Here is a 22,492-nt window from a genome sequence, read left to right as displayed (position 1 = left end):
ATAAGTTGTATGTGTCCTACACATATCTTCTCCTGGCTTTTATCTTTTCATTGTAAAGTGTCTTTTTCTTAATTAAAAAAATCAAATTTGTCAATCTTTTATTTTATGGAAAGTGTTTTCTTCATCTTGTTCACAAAGTCCCTACCCCAAGATCAAGACTTTATTAATGCTTTCTTCTAGAAGACTTAAATTTTTGCTTTTGACATTTAAATGCTTATTCCATCTCAAGTTGATTCTGTTATGCGATTAAGGTAAGAATCCTTTTTTCCTATGGACAAGCAATTTTTCCAGCTCCATTACTAAAAAGTTCTTTGGCATGGTATGTTTATTAAATCAAAATGCTATTCCACTGTTTCTGCTATTGATCCCTGCATCAGTAAGTCTTATATTCTAGGAGGCAGGAGGACCATATAGTAAGTCCAGCTTTATCTAACTATTCCACAAACTCTCAATCTATGAAAACTTCATGTTTTAACACGTCCATGTGCCATGTATGCACTCTTTCAATACACATTTGCTGAGTGCATAAACTACTCCACTAACAAATCTATAACTAAAGAGAACTTCCCCATAAACAAAATTCAAAAATTAGAAGAATCACTTTAAATTCCACCTTCCAGAGTTCCTCCACTAGAAAACAACTTTAAACCCTTCCTTCCTCATTAAATGCTTCCTTGTTAAAGAGTCAATACATGTTTAACACCTAAAAATAACACCTACTTTTACGTTTATTCCTTTAAGATTTTAAAATCATAAATGCCTTAGGATCAAGCAATTAAAAAATACAGTAAAGACAGAATTAAATCATCTAGTCTTGAAAATTACCTGCCTCACAAGCCCTGTCCATACAGATAACAGAAGAAAGCTCTGTGACCCCTCCCCTCAGAGGCACACAGTGCAATTATTTATCCTCTTGGTTCTCTTCTCTTCAGAGGCGGGGAAAAAACAGTTTGTTCAATAGAAAACACAGATGCAGCTAAACACAACTACATCCACTCAACAGTGCTTGGCTGCCGTTTCTCCCACTGCTCTTGACCAAACACTGAACATCTGTAAAGAATCTGATAAACTCCAAATGCTGTATCCACATATTGCAGATACTCCTGGACAGAGGCGGCTGGAGAAAGGAAAGCAGCTCAGGCGCACTTCAGAGGTTAAGACAGGAGCCTCTGAGACAACACTATTAGCCATTTTTCACAGAGTTGGGCTGAGGCCAGTAGGGATAAGAAGGCCATTCAGCCACCAGCCTAACACAACAGCTTCATGCTCTTTCTTGTTAGGACACAGAGGGCTCTGACAAACAGAAATAACTTGAAATCTACCTCAAACCCATTTCCTTATCTGAAAAGAGGCCAACTCCTGCAAACAGCTTGAGGGACAAGAAGCCTGGAAGAGGCACTGAACCCAAGTGATCAGTTTTCTTCAGTTAACCTTCTGTCTCGTTGGAAGAGACCATGGGAAGACTTATCTACTCTGAGGCAGTGATCACACGGATATCCCAAACCACAGAAGTTTCCCAAATCCCTTACTGCAAAAGGTCACAATTGTCTTTCCCAGCCCTGACTTCCTAGCACCAAATCAAACACAGCCTCACTAGTTAGTCTCAACAGATTACTAGGGAAAAGCTACTGGAAAAAGTATCCTAAGAAAGAAGGAAAGAAAGAGGGACCCAAGACAGAAAGAAGGAACACCCCCTCCCCCAACACAGTTGTGGAGGAACTGCCTCCTTCCTGTGCTCAGACAATGAAACCCAAAAGAGAAGCACAGGACAAAGAAAGCTTCACAAAAGCAGCACAGCACTCTCACTTGCTCAGGGCCAGCTGAGCTCATGTGTTGGTATAAAAAGAAACAAAGGGCTTTTCACAGACTTCTGATGCCCAAAGATGGGGCAGCAACTGATGAATTCTAACTTGGCGGGGGCGGGGAGGTAGGGTGGGTTAGGGAACTTACACTCTTCATGCCTCTGGATAAAATCCCTTTTATACATCAAGTGTGTCCAACCCCACTACCCTAATGATGCCCACTTGCAAAGGTCTAAGTGAATTTCCCAGACTTAGTTATCTCTGGGTGGTATAATCTGAGGTAATTTTTTTACTTTATACCTCTGTGTACTGTTAGAATTTGAAACTATAAACGTATCATCTCTGAGACATCCTAAAATTATCTTTCAAAAACATCACTCTCCATTTATTATGTGTACCTTTGATGATGCTTTACTCCTTGAGAAACCCCGTCATTCCTTACCGGCCTAAAGTTTACCAGGGGGACTACACAGACTCAGATATCCCAGAGGTCATCTGCTAAAAACTAAGGTAGAAAATATCCAGCTGTGTAACTATCCCCACAAACACAGGATCTGCAGAGGGACTGGCTGAAGTGGGACTCTGAAACCCTAGAACTGCTTATAAAGTACACACAGGTACTCTCCAGCCTACCATTCCTTCTCAAGGGGACCACAAGGACAGGCAGAGTACAAAAGATGCAGCAATGGTGGTGGTTGCAAAAGTGGAGGCTCCAACATCCCAGAACAGAGTGAGATTCTGGGTTTCTCAAACAACCCCCAGTTTCTCAAACAGTTCTGTTAAGAAAACTGCCGGTCTCCCGGCAGCCTCTTAACATACCCACATACACGAAGCACACACAGAATGATACTGAGAGACCCTACAGGAAATAGAACTTGACCGCAAGTGTATAGCCAGCTGATGCCAAAGATGAAAATAAAACAGAAATCTGGCTTCTTGCCTAGTGACCTATTTATCAGATTACGCATGCCTCTTTGCCTTTCTACCTTCAATCATTTCTACTGTTATTCTTATTTGACTTATACAAAATTATAGTTAGGCTTACCAGTAAGAAGTGTCAATATTAAATATGCAATCATTTAAAGCAACAACAAACAGCTCTCTACACTCCAATCTTTGATATCTACTCTTCAGGCATATTTATCAGTAGATAAATACATATAAAAACCCAATACCCCAAAATGCAATGGTTTTCTCCATCATTGTGAAAGTCAAAATGGAGTCAGTATTGCTAAGAGAGATCTCTAAAATAGAGTCAGGAGGCCTCTGAGGAAGTATCGTGTTTGCACAACTCAGTCTGGATGGATTCAGACCTTTTGGCCTGATGAAGTCACCCAGAACACCTCCAAAACTCAAGATACCAAAAGGCCCTTACCCTTAAACAATTTGTGACAGTCTACATATTTATATGGAGAAGGAAATGGCAACCCACTCGTGTTCTTGCCTGGAGAATCCCAGGGACGGGGGAGCCTGGTGGGCTTCTGTGTATGGGGTCACACAGAGTCGGACACAACTGAAGTGACTCAGTGACTCAGCAGCAGCACATATTTATAGGACCCCTACCCTAAAATATCTTGCGATTTCTTAAGGACAAATATTCTGACTTAGGTTAGAGTTGATCACAATTCTCACAGGGCAACTTTTAACAACTTCATGGTTTTTTGTCCTTATAAGGCCCTGACTCTTTCTCTTCCTTGGAACACTCTTTCAGGGTTACCAAATCTGAGTCTCCCCAATTGCAAATCTTAAGTCTCCAAATAAACTCTGTTCTTTTTACAGACTCCTGAATTTTTTTTTTAGCTGACATCATTTGGATCTTTTCTTTCTTGATTAATCTTGTGCCACCCCAAAAAGCACAAAGCGCTATGGAACCAAAGAAGCAAACAAGGTAGAAAAGCAAAAACTACAAAGAAGACATTTTGATTCTAAAACCAAAGGAGAGAGAAAAAGAGATGCATCTGAATATAATTTAAATATTACAGGTATGATCTAATTACCAAGACTGTTCATCACGGTGGCTACCCAGACATGCCCAACAACATGAGGCTGCTGAGACCCAATTCCATGAGAACGGTCTCTTTTGGAGGTCCTTTTACTCATATTCCTCAGTTATACATAAAAATCTTCCCCAAAAAATCACTGGTAGAGGGATGAGACCATTGTGTGAAAACTCCAAGGTGTTCTTCCCAGGCCTTTCCACTGACTATGAAATTTGGAGTAGTAAAGCCCAGTTCCCCCAGCTAGTTTCATACCAGCCAGCAAATGACCAAAAGAGGTAGAAGAGTTTTACCTGTAATTCTAGGAAAATAAACAGTGAACAATCTTATTTCTAATGGTGCTTTATATTTATTTTAGAATGAAGTACTAAATAAATAAATACTTATTTTTAATCAGCTATTTTAGTATTTGAAACAATAGAAAAGACGAACAGGCCATTCTCACAGCAAGAGAGGAAAAGCATTATCTCAAGGCCTTCATTATCTTGAGCAAGGAAAATTCTCAAAGATGTCTCAGTACTACAAGAATCACTATGATCTGGTCAACTTTTACAGAGCAACTGTGGCCTATAAAAGAAAACCAATGATTTGTTAACACAAGTCTGGCTACTAAAATAACTATAAAATAATATTATGTGGAATTTCTTTAAATAGTATGAAATAGTATAGAAATAAAATACAATTTAAGTATGATAATTTGAAGCTAAGTATTGAAAACGGAGTCACTATGCTACTCTTCCATGTAAATTTAAAATTTTACATAATAAGTTTTTCTAATAAATGTCTTAAAAATACATAAAATACTGTGTTTGAAGAAATGTGCATGAAAAAGGCAGTTCATTACAGTATAAACACAGAGATTACAATAAATGTATGTCAGGTGATAAACAAGTGTTTCTGGAATGATATAAATTGAGCGTTCATTATTTTTTCCTGGAAAGTTATTTATGTTCTCCAAAATAAAAGAAAATAAACTTGGCGATACCACCCTGGACTCATACCAAAACCCTTCTCTCCCAAATCCTGTATCAGGGCCACAGGCACCAGCACCCAAGCTCCACGTTTCTCTTACCTCTTGAGGCAGCTCCAGTTTTGACCGGTCATCCAAGCCATTGGAATGTAAGCCCATCAAGTATGGCACAGGAGCATCTAAGAAATGTAGGAGAGAAGCCGGGAGAATAGGAACATAGACATGCTGCCACTGGAAAGGAAACATGAGAGCTGTAATTGTCTCCGCCACAGTCATCAGTCTCTGGTAATCTAGGTCAAAAAAATAAACACATACACACAAACCAGTCAAAAACAAGGGATCTGCTTCTCCAATAGTAATTTAAAAATTTTAATACAATTCCACATGTAGAAAGAACAGTATAAACTTCGGTAAGGGTATGCTCAGAGCATGATTCCCTTATGGGTATCAGAGAGACAACCCAGAAACCTCAGTGGATCACATGCTGAAGTATACCCCCCCAACACACACAAGTCCATGCTCGTTATAACATTTAATAGAAATACAATAGAAATCATAAATGGCACCTTGCTCTAAATACTAAATGAGAATGTTAAGTAGATTCTCTTAAGTAGAAAGAGGGTAGCGAACTAGAACAAAAAGAAAAGGAACTGTGGTCTGGTTTCTATTCAGCGTGAATACCAAACACCTCATTTACCACTTACATGCATCTGCATTCTATAAAGAGCTGATGTGAACTTTGCCGTCAAGATCAAGCCCAAAGAACCACCAACCAAGCAGAAGCTGGTTTTCTACCCTTAGTCTCTGCCCCCAACCTGACAACCTTGCCTGAATGGAAACAGCATGAAAGTGTCATTTTTAACACTCTGATAAAAAGCTTCCCTAGAACTTGACAGACGCAGAAGACTGGTTTTCATTACTCAAAAGCCTATTCTAGGTCAGAGAGCATAGCTTGGAAGGGAAGGCTTATGCTCCAAGTTTAGCTTTTCTTCAGGATGCAATTTCGAGATTTGTTTTTTTCTTTTTTGTTTGCTTTTGGAGTTCTTTTATTTTTAAAATGAGCAAAGCAAATACAACAGATTTATTGAAATCAAAATTTAAGAAGTTACTATTTACAAATGTTATGATGGTTTCAGATACTTAGAGTAGGAACAAAAATTTTAAAACCATATGAGTAATATCCTTCTGGAACAGTTGATTTCAAATGAGTGAATTTTCACAGGGGTTAAACAGCTTTATGCACTAAAAACTCAGCCCACCATTTAAGCAAATCACAGCTTAAAGGAGTTATAAGTAACAAAAAGCTTTCCAGAAAATGAAGACAAATGAGTAGGAAGTGAGCAGAAGCTGATATGCATCAACTAGATAGAGAAGTTTTAGCAAAGCATCCTGTGTGGTCACCAACAAAACTCTGGAGCAGCTTACACGTTGTTCCTGGCTAAGCATGACCTGGAAATAGTTTTTTGTTTTTTTTTCTTGTTTAACTCGTAATGCAATAATTAAAAACCGATGACTAAAACTTTATCATCTCAAACATTTACAGGTGGCCCTCTGCTTCCCTGGTGGCTCAGCTGGTATAGAAGCTGCCTGCAATGAGGGAGACCTGGGTTCAATCCCTGGGCTGGGAAGATCCCCTGGAGAAGGGAACAGCTACCCACTGCAACATTCTGGCCTGGAGAATCCCATGGACTCTATAGTCCATGGGGTTGCAAAGAGTCAGACACGACTGAGTGACTTTCACTTCACTTAATTTCACTTCACTCTATCCACAGTTCCACATCCAAGGATTCAAACCACCATGGATTGTTCATTCTCATAGTACATATTTATTGAAAAAAGCCACATATAAGTGGATCCATGTAATTCAAAACTATGTTTTTCAGTGTCAGCTGTTTCACCCAGTTTTAGTCAAGCAACATGGGCTTCCCAGGTGGCACTAGTGATAAACAATCTGCCTGCCAACTGATTGAACCTGCAGAAGACACAGGTTCCATCCCTAGGTCAAGAAGATCCCGTAGAGGAGGGAATGGCAACCCACTCCAGTATTCTTGCCTAGAGAATCCCATGGACAGAGTACCCTGGCGGGCTACAGTCCATGGGGCTGCAGAGTCTGACATGATTGAGCGACTGAGCACAGTCAAGAAACAGTAACTAAAAAAGCAACAAGACTTACACAAGTCTATACACCACCCAGAGACAGGAGTCTGAAACATCATTATTTAAAACAAGTTGCAAAGTGAAGCCTCAGGAACCACACTCAGTCAACAGAGGCTTCTCTTGCTTGTTCTGCAGTGTTTAACAAGAACATTGTTACCAATGTTTAAAAATCAAAAATTTCACATTAAAAATCTGGGTCCTCATGAAAAACTGGAAGATCTAGAAACATCAGGCCAGGATTTCCACAGGAATTAACTGAGCTAACTACTGGCTGTCCATTTTAGATGGGGTATATGCTCTTCAATTCAATACAGTCTCTATTACTTCAAATCATATCCAGAATCCAACCATTTCACACCACTTTGCTGTTAGCTCCTTAGTGAAGAGACAACATAGTCTCACTTCGATTACTGCAATGGTCTCCTAACTAACATTATTCAGACTTTGCCCATGGACCAGATCTGGGACAATTTGACCTCAAAATAAAAAAAAAAATTAATTATAGAAATGGACCATATAACCTACTGAATAAAATAAAAATCTATGAGTTTATATAACAATAAACAAGGGAGAATGAAATTCTTCCTCACAGTAAAAAGCAACCAGCATGGTAACTAATTCAGACTAGAATTATCAAAGGATGCTAAAGCTATTAGGTAAAACTTTGAAGAGCAACAATAAATTTACAGGGTTTCAAAGTATCAACCCACAAATTAGTTATTAATTACAAAGGGAAAAAATGATAACGCTCAGTTAAGAAATTCAGCAGACATCATCTTAACCAAGTGATCAAATTAACATTATCAAAAATGGGACAAGTGAATATCATGTGCCTCCTATGATAAAAATAGACATGATGTGCCTCTTGATATAGTGCACTGAGAGAACCACTACATCACTTCTCTATCACCACAGCCAAAAATGTATAACCTGAATCTAGCCAGAAGGAAACATCAGAAGAAAAACCCAAATGGACGTTCATTCTACAAAATACCTTGCCTGTACTCTACAAAAACGTCAGTCATGAGAGAGATGAAGAATTGACTACTAAAAGCGATATGCATACTGCACATGTTACTGGACTAAAATTCTGGACCAGAAATTTTTTTTAAATTATCATTCACTTTTATGTGGAGTCTAAGCAATTAAACTAGGTTATAAGAAAAAAGAAACAGACTCATAAAGAACAAATGAGAGATAAAAACTACTATGTAAAAAATAAGCTAAAAAAATAATAAAAAAATAAAATAAGCTACAAGGACCTATTGTACAATGCAGGGAACACAGGGAATTTTGTCTGTATTCTCTGACAATATTTTATAACAACTACAACCGGAATATAACCCTTAAAAATCATGAATCACTATGGTGTACACCTGAAACTTATATAATAGTGTATCAACTATACCTCAATTTTTAAAAATTTATCATAAAGGACATTACTGGACAAAGGTAAATAAAACCTGAATACAGTATTATTGTTTTGTCAATGTTAAATTTTCTAAATTTATTAATCATATTATGGCTATATTAAAAAATGTTCTTGTTCTTACAAAATAAAAGCTGAAGTACTAAGGAGTCAAGGAACATGGAATCTACAATGACTCTCAATGGTTCATTTATGTTCACACACACATACAGAGATACAGAGGGAACGATAAAACAATGCACCCAAATGTTAACAATTGGTGAATTGTGGGAGAGTATACAAGAGTTCTTTGAACATTTCTTACAACTCTTCTATAAGCTGGGAATGATTTCAAAATAAAAAGTCAAAAATCTTAAAACCTCCAATGACTAAACATCTCAGAGTAACAAAGTCCTTACAGTGGCCTACTGCTGCTGCTGCTGCTAAGTCACTTCAGTCGTGTCCGACTCTGTGCGACCCCATAGACGGCAGCCCACCAGGCTCCCCCATCCCTGGGATTCTCCAGGCAAGAACACTGGAGTGGGTTGCCATGTCCTTCTCCAATGTGTGAAAGTGAAGTCGCTCAGTCATGTCTGACTCATAGCGACCCCACGGACTGCAGCCCACCAGGCTCCTCTGTCCACGGGATTTTCTAGGCAAGAGTACTGGAGTGGCTTGCCATTGCCTTCTCCACAGTGGCCTACAGGACTCTACAAATTGGCCTCCTGTTAAGTCTCTAACACCATCTGCTATTAAGTGCCTGCTGTCTCACACCATTATATCCATCAGGCACCCTCACTGTTCCTGGGCATACCAACTACATTTTTGTCTCAGAACCTTTCTATTTCTTGTGCTCTTTGCCTGGAAAACTTTTCCTACAAACATTAACAAGGATCACTCAGAGAGGCCTAATCTAATCACTCTATTAAAAACTGGAATTTCCCTTCCCCCAATACTATCCTCTTTACTGTTTTTTTATTAAAATTACTATATTATTTTTATTAGCACCTGACATACTGTACATTTATGTATTTAATCACCTCTCCAAAAAAGAAAGGGGTAGGGGGAATTCCCTATAGGTCCAATGATTAAGACTTGGTGCTTCCACTGCCAGGGCCTAGATTTGGGGTTTGGGTTAGGGTTGGAGAACTAAGAGCTCACAAGCTAAGCAACCAAAAATCATCTCTCTTTCCCACTAAAATGTAAGTTCTATTATAGCAGGAATGTTTATCTATTTTGTCCACCCTGAATCTCTAGCCCCTAGAATAATGCCTGGCACACAGCACACTCTCAGTAATTATGTTCTGAATGAACGAATTTTATGCTACTTAATTCACTCCCTTAATAAATATTTTTCCTTCTGCTCTACTTGTTTTGTCCAAATCCGCTGCTCAAAATCACTTAACCTCTCATTTATAAAAACAATTCAGTTATAACAAACAACAGAAAAAAGCAACACATCCTCATTTTCTCAAATATATTTTTTTCAAATATATGAAGGGTCATCACTACTGTCAGGCGGAGGAAGGGGCAGAAACAACTCTGCAGAGTGACAGGACAAACTGGTAGAAACTGTGTCCCACAAACATCAACTCCTGTCTCCTCTTTTCAGCATCAGTCAGACTTTAGGAGGCAGGGTTCCCCTCCCAGACTGGAGAGTTCAGCAAAAGGCCATGATGATAGTCAATAAGAAATGGCAGACCTCTTATGTTCCATTAGTTTGCCATCCAGCGTGTGTGCATGCTAAGTCACTTCAGTTATATCTGACTCTTTGGGAATGTATGGACCATAGGCCACCAGGCTCCTCTGTCCATGGGATTCTCTAAGCAAGAATACTGGAGTGGGTTGCCATTTCCTCCTCCAGGGGATCTTCCCAACCCAGGGATCAAACCCACATCACTTCTGTCTCCTGCCTTGGCAGGTGGGGTCTTTACCACTACTGCCACAAGTTAATTTGCTGCTGCTGCTGCTAAGTCGCTACAGTCGTGTCCGACTCTGTGCGACCCCATAGACGGCAGCCCACCAGGCTCTGCCATCCCTGGGAGTCTCCAGGCAAGATCACTGGAGTGGGCTGCCATTTCCTTCTCCAATGTGTGAAAGTGAAAAGTGAAAGTGAAGTCACTCAGTCTTGTCCAACTAGTAGCGACCCCATGGACTGCGGCCCACCAGGCTCCTCTGTCCATGGGATTTTCTAGGCAACAGTACTGGAGTGGCTTGCCATTGCCTTCTCCACAAGTTAATTTAGCTGATGCTAAATAGGGAATTCTGTATTTGTCCTTTACAATTGGTTGAAAATTCACATACTTGGAATTTACAAAAGCTGATGAGTCATGGGAAGCAAAAGATCTGGATTCTGCTCAAACTCTAACAGCCCTTGGCCTTTACAGTCACCCCCACTGTTACCTGATAAGGAAAAAAAGAGAGGCCCTATGCAGGAAGAGAGCTCTAGAAAGCACTGACTTACGCTGTGAGTAGAGCAGGATTTGAAACTCCAGAAGGGCACAAGTAAAAAGTTGAAACACATTCTCCACCCCAAGCAGTTCAAAGACCTCTTTGACAGGAAAGTCGAACAGGGGAAGCTCATTGGTACTCGGTCTCTGGCAGACAACTGGCCCATAGACCCCAGAAAACTTCAAGGACCGGCCAGGGGGTGGGAGTGGCACCTCATAGAGTACGTTGTATATGTAGCTCTCAAGGGGCAGTGGAGGGGGCTGAGGCGAAGTGACTGCCTGATGAAGCTGCTCCAGCACACTCCGACATGCTTTCATGAAGGACATGGGCGTGATGAGGCAGATGCACTTAGAGACGTAGAGTGTATCCCGGCTAATGTCGTAGGAGTTGAAGCGCTGCAACTTGGTCCCCGGAGTGCCATCGCCATCCTCCATGCCACTGAGGTCTCGGCTATCAGCAAGTGGAGCATGGAGGACATCATACTCTGCATTATGCATGTGGTAGAGGGTCTGCATTGCACTGCAGATCTGCTTGCTAGTCACCTCCTCATAAAACGTGAGAGCAAACCCAAAGGTCCGAGAGCCATCCTCCCTAGTGATAATAAAGGCATGGAACTGAGGCTCCCTGGGATCAGCCTGGGTCTTGAATGCCAGCCCTTTGGGCATGCATAGCTGTAAAAGACAACAAGAAAATAACGAGTGAGAACACACTGCTATTCCTCTTCTCAGAACACCATCACTACTTGTTTATTAACACTTAAAGAGTACCTACTATGCTGTGTGTCTGGAATATCAAGTCCAACACAGCAAACTATTTGCCCTAAAGAACTCCCATTCTAAGACACACACATAACTAAAATTATAATGCAGCTATCAAGGCTATATAGAAGTACACACAAAGTACCAGAGGAACACAGAACAACTCAGTCTCAGTCTTCATCAGAAAAGGCTTCAGAGATGAGCTTATGCCTGAACCCATTAGGTAGACAAGAGAAAAAAAGAGTATTTCACAGGCACAAAGAAAATGCATAAAGGAGGTTAAAGAAAGCTTTTAGAATTTAGGTAGATAGTCAAGCATGACAGCATGTATTAGGAGATGGTGCTAGAAACATCTAAAAACCAGATAGATGCAACTTCATACCTAAAAATAAACCAAGTTTTAGACTCTATCCAGTTCACAAGACTCTGTCATCAACAAAATCTTCTCTTTTCAGAGGAAAAAAAAGGGGGAGGGGGGAGATGTTCATTTCATACAATGCAAAGAGATGACACAATCAGGATAAAGATGTACCTTTTCCACTTTAACTCAGATGGGTTATATAAAGAAACTGAATAGCTAATCAAACTGACCTGAATCAATCAGTTTTCATTTTCTACTTTTCCACCAACCTAGTCATTTGAGGAGCCTGGGTTAACAAGTACAGGAGCTACATTATAGTATTTCCATTATTCTTGAACCTGACTTCTCAAAGCCTGAATGTTTCTAGAATATAACATATTAAAAGGATAATAAGCACTAGACCAGGAGTCAAAACACTTGAGGCTCTCTAGACTCAGATTCCTCCCCTGTAAAATGAAGATAACACTGTTTACTCTGCCTGCTTCACAGACGTATTGTGTCCATCAGACAAGATCATCCTCACAAAGCTATTAAAAAATAACAGAAGAAGTACAAAGATGTGGTCAAAGGCAGAGTTCTGGAACTGGGATTTAAGCTTACTCAAACAGCTCCTTAGCCATGTGACTTGAATACATTACCTAAACTTTCTGGATCTTAGTTTCCTTACCCATAAAATATGTGTTTCTGTGTTTATTTAATATTATCTACACGAAGGATTTCATTTTTTGCTGCTTAGTCACTAGGTCGTGTCCAACTCACTGCGACCCCATGGACTATAGCCCACCAGGCTCCTCTATCCATGGGATTTCCCAGGCAAGAATACTGCAGTGGATTGCCATTTCCTTCTCCAGGGGATCTTTCCAACTCAGGGATCAAACTCACATCTCCTGCATTGGCACATGCATTCTTTACCACTGAGCCACCAGGATAGCCCACGTAAGGGGTACTATGAGAATTAAATGAGTTAATTCATGTAAAGTACTTATCACAGTACTAAGCATAAGTTGAATACTCAATAAACGTTATTCATGGTAGTATTCTTCTAGAGATTAAAAATGCTGCCCTATCTGTGTACTAAGTCACTTCAGTTGTGTCTGACTCTGCGACTCCATGGACTGTAGCCCACCAGGCTACTTTGTTCATGGGATTTTCCAGGTAGAACAGTGGAGTGTGTTGCCATTTCCTCCTCCAGAGGATCTTCCCAGCCCAGGGACTGAACCCATGTTTCTTAGGTGTCCTGAACTGGCAGGCAGGTTCTTTATCACTGGCACTAGCTGGGTGCTAAAATCACACTAAAACAAAAAGATTCATTTCTGCCATATTACTCAGATACATACAGTACAAATTAAGAGAAAACTGCTTTAAATCTCATCATACAGTATCAATGCTATAAGCAACTAACAGCTCAATCTCACAAAAAAGTTCACTAACCCAATACTAAGTACTTGTCTGACTCAACAGAAGCACACTGTGACTTTTGGTATATCTGATATATTCTAAGTATTTGATACAGTGATCAAAATGCAGAATCATGAACAACATGCATATTACCCCATCTTCAAAAGTTATTGATTCTTGGTGGAATCACAGCTACCATAGTCTGAACTTACAATCCTACTGTAAATTACTCTGTAAATTATCTCACACTTGTAGCTAACAAATACTAACCATTCCCACTGCATCTTGGTCAAAGGGATTCCAGTCCACATTCTCAGGATATCGTGCAAGGACCTTAGACTTGAATGTTCGTCTCAATGGTGTCTGCTCAAAATTTTCTCCTGCGAGAAAAAAGAACGAAGCAAATCATCTCCACAAAGTCCCTTGAAACCACAGGGTTATGAATATCTGAGCTTGGCAATCCAGCAAGGCACAGAAAAGAAGGCAAAAGGGTTAGTATGTCAACCATCTAAGAATAGGAAAGGCATTATAGTTATTAGATTATAGATCAGTAAAGAAGCTGGAAAAGTTTATAATGGTTAATACTGGACACTGCTAGATACCTTGGCTTTTCTTTAAAATGAAATCATTACTACAAATCCAACAGCTAATTTTATTGGGAGAAGAGGGGAGAAAACACAAGGAAAGATGAAGGATTATATCGTTTTTTCTCCCCTAAAAGCAACACTTACTTTGCTAAAAGTCAACTGAAAACATGACAGAAGCATAAATTATTTTAAATTCAAAATAAAATATGCATTTCTATGATCTCTGAAAAAATACAAGGGGGATTAAAAAATTCAAGAACATTAAGAAAGTAGACTTCAGAATAAATGAGTTGTCAATTGAGAATCATTTGAAATTTCTGAAATCCTCCTTTGTTTCCTCCGTCCCCTCCTAAAAACATTAGAGTACACAGAAATAAGAACATTAAGGAGAAAAGAGGAAAAATCAAAGAACCCACCACCTAGAAGGATAGGAATATGAAAAATCTACTGGTCGAAAAAGGCATAAGAAAGTTAGAATGTCAAAGGGTACAAAACACCACTGGAGAGACTTATATAAGAGCCACCAGAATGGTATGGGTGTTTTCAACTTTGTTTTTACCTTCAGTTGTACTTGAAATGAAAGGGCTGGCACCATCCCTGGCTTTAGAAGCCTGTATGTACTGGCATAACGCTACATGATAAATAAAATAACACAGGATTACAATAGAGCAATGTTACTCAGACTTTTTTGACCATGACTCCAGTATGAAACAAAGTTTACATCACGAAGCAATAAACACATACATGATATGTATACATAAATTCCCTTTAAAATTTCACCCAAAAAATACTTACCCTTACTACATGAGATGTCTTTTCATAATTACAACTCTATATCATTTAAAACCAAAATGCTACCTGCAGACCTACTAATGGCCACGATTCACAGTTTGAAAAACATTACAATATAGTATAAAGGGATAAAGAGCTCAACAGGTGTTAAAGTACCATAAAGCCACTAGTGCTTTCTCTGAAAGTATACCACCAAATATTGTTTTTCCCAAGGAATGAGGGAGAAGGGGACAAATTAAATGCACCTAAATATTTCAAACATATAAACTTACTAGGAATCATGGAAAAATATGTGGGAAACATGACCAAGGACAATTCAATTGAATTACATATCTATTTACTGAGTAATCGTGTTATACAAGGGCCTTAGGTACTGTGGAGGATAGAGATGAACCACCTATCCTCAAGAACTGTTCCATCAAACGTATATGAAACATTCTATAGGAAAAAGAACACACACAAATAACAATTTTGCAGGGAGGTTATTAGGTGGGAGGCTCCAGCTTATGTGGTCTATCCACTCAAAGCACACTTGCACAGGATCCTGTTCATATGCTCCAGTTGACAGAATAAATTCTGCTCCAACTAAAGTTTTTCTAAGTTGGCTTAGAACCCCAGGAGGCTGGTGATTATTAAGGAAGATGCACTTCTCACCAACACAAGATTGGGATGAACCTAAAGTCAGATAGTCCTTCACTTTAAATCAGCCTAGAGGCATCTTGATAGCTTCTGGGGAAAAAAAAAGTTTATATTAATTCTAAGGCACCTGTTCCAGAAACTAATAATCATTCCAGTCAGAAAGTTACAGCTTTTATAATTAAAACCTTCACTTCTATTTTCTGTCAGGTTCTGTCCATCACTGTCATCATAAGCCCACTTATTCATAATTTTCAAATTCTGACAAGGCCCAACCTTCTTTCTGTTAATAAAGCAAGTTCTACAATTTCAATTTCTCTCACATCCAATCCCTTCTTCCAAACTGATTTTTCTGAAACTCGTATCTAGCAAGTTTCATTTCTCAAGATACATTTGGTAATCTTCACTGAAGAAAACTTGCAAAATCAGCAGGCAGCTGGTGATATTGGAAGCAATGCAACAAAGCCCTATAGCTATGTCAATGAAGTCTCAGAGCTTTCAGTAACACCTGCAGAGTGCAAAGAGCCCACCCATGCAAGCCTGCACTCACTGTACAAAGTAATTAAACTGCAAGCAGCTGACAAAAGATCTTGTCTACATTCTGACATTCTCAGAATGTATTTTTAAACTGCATCCAATTCTGAGAGAAGATAAACTATTTCTTCCTCATAAGCTTCTTTACTTTTAATTGTCAGTTTTCTCATTTCTTTCTTAGTAGGCTAAAAAATCCCCTCAGCAAAAACCACAAAACATCGGAACATACACAGGAGTCAGGGCGGTTAGCAATGTCCTATATGAAAGCCTTCAGAGAAAGACATTTTCTTCAGATGGCTATGAGGTACCCACTAAGACCTGAAGAGCACTCAAAAGACAGAACAGGGGACTATTTAGGGGGAGAATTTCAAAGCAGTGAGATGAAGAAGAGCCAAAAGTGAACATGATGAGCTGACCTCATCATGTAGACAAAGAGGAGGAGGAAAGCTATTATCACAGAAGTGGTCTTCAGATCCTCTGTCCCCACCACCACCCCTCCACCTCCTGCTCCTTCTTTAAACAAGCTGAGTAAAGAAGTCTTGTTAAATAGTCAGGTTCTGAGTAAACACACAGCAGACAGTGCCTCTTAGACAAAAGTCCTGCTGTGTATTAGACTGAACCAGTAGCAGGAGCATAGTACTTTCACTGCAAGGGGAAAGAGGATGTGTAAAGAACAGGTATGAGGGCCCTAAGACCAAATCATGTTCATATAGACACCATATGAAGTGTCATAAAGTAATAGAGGAAGGAGATCACAAACCTAAGATCTTTTTATTAAAAACAACTTAATCGTTCATCATTTACTGAGGGCCGAGTTTTTCACAGAATAAACAACACACACATATTGCCTCAGGAACATCTAGATAGCCCTATCTCCTCAAACCTACATGTGTCACAGGTCCCTTAAATCCTCAGTTATATAGATCTCTGGAAATTCAAACAATACCAGGAATATGACATCACAACCACAGCTGTTCCACTGTTCTATAAACAACAACAAATTATTTGCCCACTCAAATGTCAGCAGGTCTGAACATCAAAACTAAGGCCCATTTCTAACAACTGAAAAATTAGTCAACTAGGTATCAGTCTATCTTTGTGAATCTGCCCCCTGGAAAGTATAGTTCAGATAAAATCACAACAGATTTTCTTTAAAAGCCTGCATGCCTTACAAGGACTTCTAACAGGTTCTTTGTTTACTTGTCCTGCTTTGGCCAAGCCAGAAACAAACCAACATTTGTACTGCTATTAGCCTCTTGGTACTAGCTTGAGTTGAATAACCCTGAATGAGGGATGCTGATGCTGAGAAGCTTCAAAGGAACCCCTAAATTCTGCAATGCTTTACAAATTTTTGTAGGAAGATGTCTGTGTTTTTCTGGGGAGAAAACACAATTTCTATCAGATCTCAAAGGATTTCATGACTCAAAAAGGTTAAAACCACAGCTCCAAATATTTCTCCTAATTTGGGCAGAAAATATTTTGACCACTTAAAAGTTAACCTAAATGAGCAGGTTTTCACACAGTCTAAAATGAAATACACATACTACTAAATAACTGCTTTCCAGGTTGATAACGACCCAAATTAGGACATTATTTTCTCCATTCTTACCATGAAAAGCTTATGTTGATTGCTTCATGTGAGCAACTTAAAATAGAAAATATCCTCAAAACTTCTATCTGAAGTCCAGGTCATCAGAAAATGTTCATCAAGACCTCCACATTTATATTAAACTTATTACATTTGTGTTTTTAAGTGGTAGAACAGATATGAAAAGGTAGGTCTACCTGAGGAAGACCCAATATAGTTAAATCTCAACCTGGTTTATGCTGAACCACCTAACTTCTCCAGATCATAGCATCAGCTTAGATTCAAGCAAAATAAAAGTAACCATTATTTCCTGGGAAACTGTTTACAGAATACATCTGTTATACCTACATCTTGGATTAGATACACCAAATAAAATGAGTATTTCAATTTCTAAACTATCAGTAGTCAGAGTTGGGATACACTAAAGGAGCTTTATATAAAATTTGAAGTTAAAAAAAAAAGCTAAGAACATTTTTATATCTGGTCCCTTGGAAGACATAGGGAGGATAATATAAATATCGGTGAAACTAAAACTAAAAAAGTAAATAAAAAAAAATAAACTGACTTTGTCAAAAGAGTAATTTATATCTAGTTTGATGGAAGTTCTACTTCCAGTCATGGCAGAAAGTCTCCTATGACACCAACTCTCTTGCAGATAAACTATGAACTCCAGATAAAATATAAAAAGCAATTACCCAAAGGTGTGCGTGTGAGTGTTAGTAGCTCAGTCTTGTCTGACTCTTTGCAACCCCATGGACCATAGCCCACCAGGCTCCTCTGTCCATGCAATTTCCCAGGTAAGAATACTGGAGTGGGTTGCCATTCCCTTCTCCAGGGCATCTTCCAACCCAGGGACCAAATTCGGGTCTCCTGCACTACAGGCAGATTCTCTAGTCTGAGCCACTATGGAAGCCCATCCAAAGGTAACAGAGAAAAAAAACAGGCAGATTATGAAAGCAGATGGAGGGTCAACTCTGGGGAAAAGGTAATAACACTGGAAAAGAGTCCCCTTTTGGCTAGGCAGGTCTGAGTCTGTGCCATGAGAGGTGGCTAAAATTCAGATAAAAATCCAGTCTTATTAGCTTGAAGAACCAGAGAACAGACTTTAAAGGCAACCACAACAGCTGAGAAGTAAGGGAGGGAAATTCCAAGGAGAGCCAGAGAGGGGGTACCACTAACTGCATAAATGCTGCTCAAGCTGCTCAAGCTGATCCCTGAACCATAAGTGCATGGAACAGACCCTAAATAGCTAAATTAGGGCTAAAAGAACTAAACTGAGATTTAAGCTGCTGCTCACTGCTGGGAAACATACAAAATTCAATGTTCTCTGTAGGAAAGTGATAGAATTCAGAGTCCCTATAACACACCATACACAATGTCAAGGACACAATCTAAAATTGTTTAGCACATAAAGAAACAAGAAACATGACCCATTCTCAACAAAAGAGTCAAAAGAAACTGTCTCTGCACTGACCCAAATGTTTGGATTAGCAGTCAAGGATTTAAAAGAGGGGTGTTCATAATGAATGAAAAGTCAGCAAATCTCAGCAAAGAAATAGATACTATAATTAAATGGATGGGAAAAGTAGAATAGAGATGCAGAAGAGTTAGTGAACTGAAAAAAAATTAACCACAAAGAAACCAAACTGTAAAACAGAAAGAAAAAAGATTAGAGAGAAAAGGGAGGCCAAGGAAGGGAAACCAGAGATATGGGAGACAGCAAGTCTAACATACATATAATTGGAGCACCAAAGGAAAGAAGAGCAAATGAGGTTAAAAAGAATATTTGAAGAAATAATGATCAAAAATTTCCCAAATTTGGTAAAAGATATAAATTTACAGAGTCAAGAAGCTCAATCAAGAATTCCAAGCAGGATAAATACCAAGAAAATGATATGCAATCAAATTCTTGAAAAAAGAAAATTTTTAAGAGAAAATCTTGAATGGAGCCAAAGAAAAAGAATACATTATATTAAGAAGAAAATCATTAAAATTACTACTGCTTTTTATCAGAAACAATAGTGATTATAAGACATGGAAAACATTCTACATACACTAAAAAAAAAAAAAAGCCTTGTCAACCTAGAATTTTACAAACAAAAATCCTTCAAAAATGAAGGCAAAAATTAACACATTTCAGGTAAAACAAAGCTGAGAGAATTCACTGCTGCAGACCTGTACTGACAAGAATGAGAACAGATTATATACTGTATGATTCCATTTATATAACATTCTTGAAATGACAAAATTATAGAAATGAACAGATCAATAGTGGTATTCATTCATTCATCACAGAAATGAATGATCAGAAGTCAGGGATGGGTGGAGGGAGGCTATAAAAGCACAACTTCAAGAATTCTTGTGGTAACGTTAACTAACCTGTATTCTGACTGTATCAGGATGTTAATATCCTGATATTAACATGTATTAATGTTAACATACTGGTTGTCAAAGTATACTACAGTTTTTCAAGATACTACCATTGGGTAAAGGAAACTGGGTAATCTCCCTGTATTATTTCTTACAGCAGCATAACTGATTCTACAATTACCTCAAATAAAAAGTTTAATGTATTTAAAAAGTGTATTTTTAATTTTAAAAAAGTGTTTTAATGTTTTAAACAACCTGCCAAGGTTTTAAAGCAGAAGCTGCAGGCAATACAAATCCAGCGTTCAAAGCTATACCTGGGACAGAGTTCTGTGAAGACAGCTGTTTTCCCTCTCTAAGACAGAAGCGTCACATAAACTGCCTCTTCTCACCACACCACCACCAATCCTGTAAGGTCTAGTTCACATTATCTACAGTAAGAGTGATGAAATTTTTTTCCCTAGGAATGGATGCATGCATGTGTGTAAGCATGCTCAGTCACCCGCCAGGCTCCTCTGTCCATGGGATTTCCCAGGCAAGAATACTGGAGTGGGTTGCAATTTCCATCTCCAGGGGGATCTTTCTGACCCAGGGATTGAACCTGATTCTCCTACATTAGCAGGTGGGTTCTTTACGACTGAGCCACCAGGGAAGCCCTTGGGAATGGATATAATCAGATGATTATGCTATTCTTTGCATAATGACAACCTGGGATGTCTTAGAACTGATCCTGTTAGTGGCACTGGTCACCAATTCAGTGCCACGCATGCTATAATCAATTTCTCTCCTGCATTAAAAATTTCACTATATTTTTCCTGTTACAAACATTTCTGAAATTGATTGCCCAACTGAATAGTATTACTACCAATTTATACTCAGGTTTTCACTGCATGTTGAAAACCAACTATTGTATCTTCGATTCACTTCCTGCCCCAGCATTTCAATTTTCCTTGTCTTCTAGATAATTTCTGAACTTGGGCACAAATCAGAGATCACCTTCTGTCAACTCTGCTCCTAAGCCGCTTCAGTCGTGTCCGACTCTGTGCAACCCCATAGATGGCAGCCCACCAGGCTCCGCTGTCCTTGGGATTCTCCAGGCAAGAACACTGGAGTGGGCTGACATTCTCTAACAGGGCACAATACAGAAAGAGAAGGAAATCCAAATTTCTAACTAAATTAACTTGCTATTACTTTTAGATGACTACTTCATTACTATTAGCACTTTTTAAATAGAGACAGCTTTAAAATAACACAGACTAACAAGCAGACTTTTGGGAGCTAAAGAAAACCATCTTACACTGTTCTCATCACTGTCTTCTTTCTCTCTTGTACACACAAAGTTGAGGTAAATTCACAGCTCCTGCATAAAGTGAAGAAGACAACCACTCCTTGAAGAGACAGACTGTACCTTGGCCCCCCACCACCAGATGACTGTGGTGCTCAGGAGACAGACACTCACAAATATCCAGAATGCAGACAGTGAGCTGCCCCCCATCTGGACAAGCCACAGGCCTCTTCTAAGGCACTATTAACCCAGGAAAGCTGTTTACCAGGCTTTCAAAGAAAGAGCAACAGAAACCATCTGTTACCCCTATGTGTTCCCCTGAGGCAAATTTGTTCACTTTCTTTCTCAACGTATTTTCTTTGTCAGACTAACTTTGTCAGGTTTGGACATATGGCCACTACCTTTATTGATGCTTTGCCTCCTACTTGATATCATCAGGGCACCACACCTAGACCAATTCACGCAATTAGTATTCTTAAAATGGCTGAACTTCTCATGTACCCAATTTTAACAAGAGACTGAGATTTGAGAACCTATCTAAAGAGGACTGCTCCAAACCACAGATGAGACAGAATTTAGGAAGCAAGGCATCATGTGCAAACACTGCCTCCCTTTCAGCACAGCTGAACACCCTGCAGGGGACACATCTGTTGAGCTAACTTATTAAACTAAGATATGTAATTTGCTGGTGTTCAGTGGGGGAAGTAAAAAGCTCTCAAATTCATGTTATTTCAGGCCAGTCTAACAAATCCAGTCCTGTGAGCTGGAAATACACATACTGTTCTAAACAGAGTGAGGGCTCCCAGAGGCTACACATAAAAAGCTGGGCTGTGCAGAAGACCAGGCTTAGGCAAACCCACTGTACTAGAATCTCTAAGAAAGAGGTAGCTGAGGACAAATCTGAGCAACAGTTCCCATGCTCTCAATACCAAACTGTAAAATAAGCAGTCTAAATTGAGTGTAAGAAACTAGGGTAGAAGGCAGGAGAGAGGGCCAAGGTCCTATCCTGACTGCCAGCTGTACGGCCCTTAACAATTTACTGAGTTTGGTGGGTCTTACTTTCCTCAACCGAAAGATTAAAAAAAAAAAAAAAAAGTGGAGAACTCATTGGTGATCTATAAAGGTTTCTCCAGCTTGATCATTCCACGACTTAATGACTACTGGATCTGACCAAGCATAGAAATCCTACCTCTCAAATTGTGAGCACTGGTTATTCCTCTGCTGCCTCTCCCTTCTCCAAATCCCACTGAAACAATAGCAGAAGTAGGGAAGCATAAACTTACAGAATGAAAAATTGAAGATAATCTCCAAAAAGCTCAGGAACTTGTAGCATCAGGTACTTGTGGAAGCAGGGATTAAGACGGGGCTAAAAACAGAAAGACTAACTGAAAGTCTATTTAA

The 22,492-nt window shown here is 39.2% G+C and overlaps 1 protein-coding gene across 1 annotated transcript in view; it reads right to left on the bottom strand.

Moving 5' to 3' along the window:
* Window positions 1–22,492, bottom strand: part of DENND5A (DENN domain containing 5A) — a 99,889-nt gene that overhangs the window by 40,336 nt on the left and 37,061 nt on the right. The window contains exons 2-5 of the mRNA XM_055423404.2: window positions 14,449–14,520; window positions 13,573–13,682; window positions 10,799–11,456; window positions 4,872–5,059 (exon numbers count right to left, since the gene is read on the bottom strand). Coding sequence (XP_055279379.1) covers window positions 4,872–5,059; window positions 10,799–11,456; window positions 13,573–13,682; window positions 14,449–14,520 — 1,028 coding nt within the window. The remainder of the gene's footprint in view (window positions 1–4,871; window positions 5,060–10,798; window positions 11,457–13,572; window positions 13,683–14,448; window positions 14,521–22,492) is intronic.

This window comes from Moschus berezovskii, chromosome 14, assembly GCF_049115385.1.
Source record: "Moschus berezovskii isolate FMDL1 chromosome 14, NW_MosBer_1.0, whole genome shotgun sequence".
NCBI lineage: Eukaryota > Metazoa > Chordata > Mammalia > Artiodactyla > Moschidae > Moschus > Moschus berezovskii.
Note: the sequence above shows the minus strand (reverse complement) of the source record. Positions and strands in the feature narration are given on the sequence as shown.